Below are 8,297 nucleotides of genomic sequence, written 5' to 3'. Positions count from 1 at the left end.
TTTTTTTTTTTTTTTTTTTTTTTTTTTTTTTTTTTTTTTTTTTTTTTTTAATTATTAAAAATCCTAATTATCATTATATAACTAATAACTAAAATCTCATAAACTCGAACATTAAATATTTATATGTTCTAAAATTTCATTAACAACATGTACACACGTCAAATGTTTTTTATTTTTATAATAAATTTTAAATGGAAAGTAGAGTTAGTTTGGTTGTAACCTTATTTTTAAATGGGTCAAAATTAGTCTGGTAAAAAAATATTAGTAACCTGGCATAAAATTTTGAATATCCAATGTAGTTTGAGTTGATCCGGTTATGGAATCATAGGACGACCCCTAAAATTAGGATAAAAAAAATTAAAGATGATCTATTTTGTTTTATATAGAGAAATGAGAGATTATTTAAATTTGTAATATGTGGCTGTGTTTTGTTAAGACTGCTGCAGAGCTGGAGAAACGCAAGGAAAACTTTAGCAAGGAGCTGGATTTTGTTTGTGCTGACGTGGTATGTGCCCTCATTTAACCTTCAAACCTTTTAAATAACTTTCATTTTTGTTTTTTAATGTTAAAAAGTAATTTTTTTTTATAAAAAAAAACTTTTCCGATATATATTAAAATATATTTTTATTTTTAAAAACTAAAACTAAAATAGTACTTCTTTATAAATAGAGGATTATTCAGATATATATTAAAATATATATATATTTTTTTGGATGTTTATATTTAGAAATAATTTTCAAGAATTTTTGTTTTTGTTTCTTTTTTCAATGTACAAACAACAATAAAAGAATTAGAAATATGAAATAATTACCAAGTTTTTTTTTTTTTTTTTTCTTCTTGAATGAAGAACAGATCATGGCCATTGTGGCAGATTTCATGCTTGTTTGGCTTCCAGCTCCCACCGTCTCTCTCAAACCTCCTCTAACAATCAGTGCTGGACTTCTCACCAAGGTCTTCTATGGCTGCCCTGAAAACGCCTTCCAGGTATCTTTCCCCTGAATCCCAAACAAACTTTTTCAAATTTTTCACTTGTATACACCATTCTCTTGCCTCAATATCAATATCCATCATGTCAATACTTTCTATTATTTCAATTCTGCATATGGGCATTTTTGAGTTTCCAAGAATCGCAATGAACATTAGGTGTTCGACAAAATTCCCAAATGAAATTCTGGTTCTGCAGGTGGCTTTTGCAGGTACCTCGTATTCGTTTCTCCAAAGGGTTGGTGCTGTGGTGGTATGTCTTGTGTGTTTGAGCTGAATTTATTGAGCTATTTGAATGTTTACTTTTACTCAATGTGATTTCATATGTTCATTTGCAGCGTAATGGGGCCAAGTTATTTGCTGTAGGGAGTGGTGCATCGGTGGTAAGCCTGTTGTTTCCCCCACTTTGGTCTGCCTTTGGCTTGGTTTAACCAATTATTATGTTTGAGCAATTCTTTTGCCTCATAAGCATACACAAGATTGTCATAATTTGGTGTATAGTAGGATCAACATAGGTCTCTGATAGTATAGTAGTTTGAAATTCACTGTTGCTTTTCTACTCTTCTGAGCTAGTTCACAAGAAATCAATTGAAGTTACTTGGTGTTCCATTCTTATTGAATACATTGCTCGACGTATCGATGCGTAGATGGAAACGTAGGCCTCATTGACACTGCATTTCAGGTGGGTACAGGCATAACGAACTCCTTGATAAATGTAAGAAAGCTGTTCGACAAATCATACGCCATGGAAGCAGAGGATGTGCCTGTACTAGCAACAAGTATTGGCTATGGAACTTACATGTCGGTTTCGAGCAACCTAAGGTACTGCACTTTTCGCTTCAATGTGTGATATTTGTTTCTTTTAACACCATGGCCATTGTACTTCATTTCTTAGGAGTGGCCATCGTGGTAATGTTTGGAGATACCTAAAAGGAAAGTCATTGGGGTTGTAAGGAATATTATTAGGGTAGAGCATAGTAATTTTTAGCCAAGGAATTGGTTATAAATAGAGGGAGTATGATTAGATGAAATGTGAGATCCCACATCAGTTGGAGAGGAAAGTGAAACATTTCTTATAAGAGCGTGAAAACCTCTCTCTAGTAAGCACGTTTTAAAACCTTGAGGGAAAGTCTGAAGAGGACAATATCTGCTAGCGATGGGCTTGGGCTTGAGCGGTTACAAATGGTACCAAAGCTAGACACCGGGCAATGTGTCAGCGAGGACGCTGGCCCCCAAGGGAGGTTGATTGTGAGATCCCACGGTTGGAGAGGGGAACGAAACATTTCTCATAAAGGCGTGAAAACCTCTCTCTAGTAGATACGTTTTAAAACCTTGAGGGGAAGCTCAGAAGGGAAAGCCCAAAGAGAATAATCCGCTAGTGTTGGGCTTGGGCAATTACAAATGGTATTAGAGCTAGACACTAGGCGGTGTACTAGCGAGGATGTTGGCCCCCAAGGGGGTGGATTGTGAGATCCTAAATCGATTGGAGAGGGGAACGAAACATTTCTTATAAGGGTGTGGAAACCTCTCCCTAGTAGACGTGTTTTAAGATTGTTGTGCTAGCGGTGGACTTGAGTTGTTACATGAAAGTATGCCAGAGTGGGTTTAGGTTTGATTGATCTGAAAATGGAGGTTTCACTTTCAAGTACCTCAAATACTTGGATAATTATGTACTATTATGTAGTGACCATTACACCCACATAAGTTTCTCGAACTCGCAACTCGAGAGAAAATACCATTTTACCCCTCCAATATCGAATATACTAAAAAAGCGTGGTTCTCTGGTTCATTCAGGTACCAAATACTTGCGGGAGTAATAGAGCAAAGAATGCTAGAGCCTTTTCTGCACAAGCACAAGTTAGCACTGAGTGCAATCTGCTTCGCGGTTCGAACTGGCAACACTTTCTTGGGATCATTGATGTGAGATTTCTTCATGACCCTTCTTGCATTCTCTTCAAATTCCAGGCTTTTCTGATAAACTTCTGTGAACTTTTTTCCCCCCAGGTGGGTCGATTTTGCAAGATGGACCGGGATTCAAAGAACGAGAGAGTAGAGCGAGAAAAAAAAAACGACACCCTTGTTCGAGAGATTATCCAACAAGGTTAGTATAACATAATGCCTCGAGGTTATTTTTCGAGTTTTATTATCGAAATATTTAGGCATATATGGTAATAGATGAATGTTGTGTGTTTTTACTGAAGCTTAAGAGTGTATGATTGTTCATTTTTATGCATTATTGATTGTACTATGCATTATTTTTTAAAGTATTAATATATTGAAGTATTAATCAATTTGTATTAATTTAAGTGGTTAGAATAGATTATGATCATGAATGTGGTTTGGAAGTACTAAACAATCCTGAGAAAGTAGGTTTGATCTATTCACTAATAAATAATTAAGATATTAGGTAGATTTGTTCTTCACACCACTTAATAAACAAATGCCTATTTTATTTTATAATTTATTTATGTTTGAATTGCTTTTGATTTCTTTTCATTTAATACATATTTGGTTTGGATGTTCGTAAACAAGTAGTTTAAAAATAATAATAATAACTGTCAGACTAATTTATTTCTTAAAATTGATTTTAATAAGCTGACAATTAAGACTAAATTTAATATTTATTAAAAGACAGATATTAAATTCATAAATTTAGAATTAAAAAAGGAAATTTAGAGACGAAAGACTATATTTTAATATAAATAAATAATTAAATATATTATTAAATTGTATTTATTTGGAATTAAAAGATATTTATATTATTTGAATTATGTTTATGTTGACGATAATTTAATAAATTAAAATATATCAATAAATAAAGTAGTTAAATGAGACAAATTTTAAATTAGTTGATATTAGATTCCAATTATGTTGTAATGTCACTCAAATCAAAAACCAATCCAATGATTGAGAAGTTATGAACAAATGCCACAAAAATAGAAAATAATTAAAGGGAAAATTAGAATGGTGCTAAGAACAGGAATCAAATCAGGATAAGGACTGACCAATCATAAAGAGGGTGCATGAGGGTTAATGTGAGACTGCCCACATCGCAATATAACCTTTTGAATCTTTAGATGATGACGTCAACCAATAAGACAAGATGAGGTGGATCCAAGTTGTTAGATTTTGACCGTTGTGGGGTCCACTTTCAGACACACATCATTTAACTTTGCAGGATTCCGTTTTGGTGGGCCAATTTTGACACTAACCCTATCTTCTCTTTTTTCTATCTTCTATGTGGTCTACGTTGAAGTTGGTTGGACGTTGACAATTTAATTTTTTTTAATATATAAATAAGGAACACTAACTCTATTAATTCTATTGTAGATATTTTAAAAAAGTCAAATCAAAAGTAAAATTACGAGAGTTTGTATAATCATATTCTTGTCATAATTAATCATGAACGTATAGAATCATAATGAACATCCATTGTAAAGTTTTATTGGACGAACAACGTGATTGAGAAAAGCTGGAGAGAAGAGATTCCTCCAGGTAGTGTACTTTGTTCGATGAATGATTGTTAAAGACTTTATTGACTAATTAAGAGGAAAATCTTAGGTATCGTATTCCCAAATTGACAATATCATATACTATTGTGGAGGTTCGTTGTTCTTGTCAATCTCCTCTCATTTTGATTGAGAATCTACTCGGGTTTTTGTCATTTTGACCTCACTTAGGTTATACGACTTCTCATCTTACTTTTCTCAAGCTACGATAGTAGTTGAGCTAGTTAGACCTCATCTCCACATTAATTCATCATGCTTACGTCAATTAGGATACCTATCAATATAAATTTTTATTTATTATCTAAAATTAATATTTACTAATAAGTCGAGCTATCAACTCAATCAATTAAAAATTAATTTAATTTTTAGAAGATAAAAAATATCCAATAAAATTGCAAACAAGATTAAATGCCGTTAGAGTTTTAAATAAGTTGAAAAGAAAAAAAAAACATTAAATACTGGAAATTAAATGCATTAAATAATTTTTTTTAAAAATTTCAATAAAGTCCAAAGCTTTTTGCTATTAAATAACTATTCCGTAACCAATATTTTAATATAAAAATAAACGCAACGTGGCAAAAATGCATACGTCCAATCTCAGCCGTCCATTCCAATCAGAAATTTTAATCTGTTACAGCACGTGCGGAAGTTTTTTTTTAAAAGACGCAAGTCAGAACATTCAATGACGACAGTCCCTCCCATTGGTCCGTGATATCCACGCGCCAAACTAAGGTCGTGGGCTTTGAAAAATAATTCTGAAGCTACTCCCATTCTCATATTCTGATGCAAATTCCAAAAGGCAAATTGGGAACATCCCACCCACCAAAATCAAAAAGATACAACAAAAACAAATCCCCTAAATTCCAGCTCCGGCCGCTGCAACCGCCACCGCCACCGCCACCTCCGTCACCGTTCTCCGATGGGTACTTTTCAACCAGTAAGATGATAGTATATTGTTGGAGATTTTCAATTTATTTTCCCAGTTTAGGGTTCTTTTCTTTGATTGTTCCTCTTTTCTTGGTAGGTTTTTCTTGTTGATTTAGAACTCTAAAACTCATGGAGTTTTCAAATTTTTGCTGTGTGTGTGGTTTTTAGGCGGAGGAGAGGGAAATGGATAGAAGAAAGGAAGAGGAGAGAGAGGAAAATGGGAGTAAATTACCTGAAGATCTAGAAAAAGGGGGAAGAGTAGGTGTTCTACCAGAGCAAGCGATGGAAAGGGACATCAAAAACACCAATAATCAAGGCGATATGCACGCCGCAATGTTGCATAGATTAAACCCAACAAACCCTTTGAGAATCATCCTCAACGGTGGTGTTAGAGTAGCCACTCCTCCTCCTCAGCCCTCCTCCAGTGGCCCTTCCGGCCACCATCGCCACCAACACCATCAGTCCCCTGTTCCTCGCTCAATTTCAACTCCACAGGTAAAATCCATCTCACATTTGAATGTTTTGATCTTGATTAGTGTTGAATTTTTGCCCTTATTTTGTTGTTGCCAAACAGCAACCTGCAGTGATTAATCTGAACTCAAAAGCATACACAGATAAAGTATATCTGTTCCTGTTTGTCCTGCACTTGATTTTGGCTGTTGGGCTTGTGGGGTTCCTTGTTTTCAAAGGAATTCATGGCCTGTTATATGCATCAGAGTCTATAAAGAGAAAAGAGAGAATGGTTCTTCAGTATTTCCTCCCACAAGTTGAGGTTGCATCTCTGTTGAGTATTAGTCTTGCATTTGCTTGGCAAAAGGCTGTGAGGTTATGGCCTAAATTCATGGTTCATTTCATTCTATGGTGTTCTTTTGCTATGTCTTTATCAGCTGGAATCCTGCTAGTTTGCTTCCAAATGCCTGCCACAGAAGGTGTAGGAGTCTGTTTTCTTGTTTTTGCCATTGGTAATGGGTTATATGCCTGCTGGGTTTCACAGAGAATAGGCTTTTGTTCAAAGGTTTTCATCAAATCGCTCGAACCCGTCGAAAAATTCCCCGATTTGAATCAGCCGACGTATTGGATGCTCGGGGCTGGCTTTCTTTGGATGTCTATATGGATTTTGGCTGTCATTGGTGCACTGAACTTTTCTTTCCCTCCTTTGACTATAATCGTTTTAGTTCTTAGCTTGGCTTGGACTGCTGAAGTGATGAGAAATGTTGCTAATATAACCGTTAGTAGAGTGATATCTCTGTATTATCTTAGAGGAATGCAAAGCAATACTCAGTTTTGTCTCCAAAGAGCTTTAACAAGAAACTTAGGAAGTGCTTCTCTTGGTTCTCTCTTTGTGCCTACCATTGAAGCTCTCCGAATTCTCGCTCGAGGTCTAAATTTGCTCGAGGGGGAAGACGAGTTTATGTTTTCTTGTGCTCATTGCTGTCTTCATGTTATGAACTCGATCTTTCGACGAGGCAATAGTTGGGCTTTCGTGCAGGTATTGCTTGTGTTTTTTTTCATTTTCATCAGAATTGGATGTTTCAAAACAATGCGTCGATTTCGTACTCGAACTGATTTGTTTCAAAACTGTTCTTATCAGATAGCTTCATATGGAAGAGATTTCGTGCGAGCGTCGCAAGACACTTGGAAACTTTTCGAGATGAATGACATGGTACCGATCGTTGACTCGGATATAACGAGCTCAATATGCTTCCTCACCGGAGTTTGTAGTGGCTCTATTTGTGTCATTGTTATATCGAGCTGGACGTTTACGGTGCACCGTGGCTTCACCGCTACCATTTCCTTGCTAAGCTTCTTAGTTGGATATCTAATGGTTTGTGCTTCTTCCTTGCTTCTAATAGAGCTGTTTTCTTAGCTCATATGAACTGAATCACTTCCATTTTGAATTACCTCAGACAAGGATTGCAATGGCACTGCCCCATGCTTGTGTGAGTTGCTATTATGTATGTTATGCAGAAAATCCCGAGGGTCAACTCTTCGACGGTACGATCAAAGATCGTCAAACATTACTAAAGTTGAACCGAGAGGTCGTTACAACGACGCCCCGTATGCCCCATCAAAGTAAGACGTGATCAGTCTGATTGAAGCTAACTGATCTTCGACCCCGAAATGCATTCTCGAAACGCTACTCCCCATTCTAAGCTTCATAGTTTCAAATTGTAAATATGCATTAGGAATTGGGATATTCTCAAGCATAACAAAAAGTGGTCACCCCTTTGTATTGGGTCACTTTTCACTCTCATCTTGAACCTACCATTATTTTATTTAAGTGTATCCATTTGTAACAATCTTGTTGAATAGATATGATTTAGTAATGAAATAAAGAAACCATTCTCGAAAAACTAAATTAAATGTTTGTTTGGAATGACGTTTTGAATGTTTAATTAATAAAAGTACTTCAAAAGTTATTTCAAACCAAACCTAACGTTCTCTAATATATATATATATATGTTGGAATGAATGTTTTTATATGTAGTCGTCCAAAGTCTACCATTAACAGATATGGTTTGTTTTAGTCCGTTGTCATCCTCACAATTTTAAAACGTGTTTATTAGGAAGATGTTTTTATACCCTTACAAAGAATGTTTCGTTCCCTTCTCCAATCGATATGGGATCTCACAATCTACCTCTTTCAAGACTCAGCATCCTTGCTGACACTCGTTACCCTCTTCGGTCTATATAACATATATATATTTTTATATTTTAGATCTAAGTTTTAGCCAAAATTAAAAGTTGGTTTGGTTATTACTCAAACAAGAATAAAATGATTTGAAATGAATAGTTCTTTTCCACCACTTGCTTTAAAGGAAAGCAAACTTGAAAAGTGCAAATGTTTTGCACTTTTTTTTTTTTTTTTTTTTTTTT

The 8,297-nt window shown here is 35.1% G+C and overlaps 2 protein-coding genes across 2 annotated transcripts in view; both read left to right on the top strand.

The window, feature by feature from the left end:
* LOC111481520 (protein RETICULATA-RELATED 4, chloroplastic-like) overlaps positions 1 to 3,232 on the top strand; it is a 5,032-nt gene extending 1,800 nt beyond the window's left edge. Inside the window, exons 2-8 of the mRNA XM_023126973.1 lie at positions 437 to 505; positions 853 to 984; positions 1,184 to 1,237; positions 1,323 to 1,367; positions 1,667 to 1,806; positions 2,779 to 2,904; positions 2,989 to 3,232. Of these exons, the coding sequence (XP_022982741.1) occupies positions 437 to 505; positions 853 to 984; positions 1,184 to 1,237; positions 1,323 to 1,367; positions 1,667 to 1,806; positions 2,779 to 2,904; positions 2,989 to 3,037 (615 nt within the window). The 3' untranslated portion in view covers positions 3,038 to 3,232. The remainder of the gene's footprint in view (positions 1 to 436; positions 506 to 852; positions 985 to 1,183; positions 1,238 to 1,322; positions 1,368 to 1,666; positions 1,807 to 2,778; positions 2,905 to 2,988) is intronic.
* Positions 3,233 to 5,266: 2,034 nt separating this feature from the next.
* LOC111482052 (CTL-like protein DDB_G0274487) lies at positions 5,267 to 7,779 on the top strand. The gene is made up of 5 exons (XM_023127687.1): positions 5,267 to 5,430; positions 5,589 to 5,915; positions 5,995 to 6,909; positions 7,012 to 7,245; positions 7,328 to 7,779. The coding sequence occupies exons 1-5, from the start codon at positions 5,413 to 5,415 to the stop codon at positions 7,502 to 7,504; spliced, it is 1,671 nt and encodes a 556-aa protein (XP_022983455.1). The 5' UTR covers positions 5,267 to 5,412; the 3' UTR covers positions 7,505 to 7,779.
* Positions 7,780 to 8,297: the final 518 nt, after the last annotated feature.

This window comes from Cucurbita maxima, unplaced genomic scaffold (assembly GCF_002738345.1).
Source record: "Cucurbita maxima cultivar Rimu unplaced genomic scaffold, Cmax_1.0 Cma_Scf00007, whole genome shotgun sequence".
Classification (NCBI taxonomy): domain Eukaryota; kingdom Viridiplantae; phylum Streptophyta; class Magnoliopsida; order Cucurbitales; family Cucurbitaceae; genus Cucurbita; species Cucurbita maxima.
The sequence above is the reverse complement of the archived record's forward strand: the minus strand, read 5'-3'. Positions and strand labels throughout refer to the sequence as shown.

Excerpts from the sequence above, each read along its gene's own strand:
- LOC111482052 (XM_023127687.1), top strand. Across the intron at positions 5,916-5,994 it reads GCTCAATTTCAACTCCACAG|CAACCTGCAGTGATTAATCT; the intron begins GTAAAATCCATC and ends GTTGCCAAACAG. Across the intron at positions 6,910-7,011 it reads ATAGTTGGGCTTTCGTGCAG|ATAGCTTCATATGGAAGAGA; the intron begins GTATTGCTTGTG and ends TGTTCTTATCAG.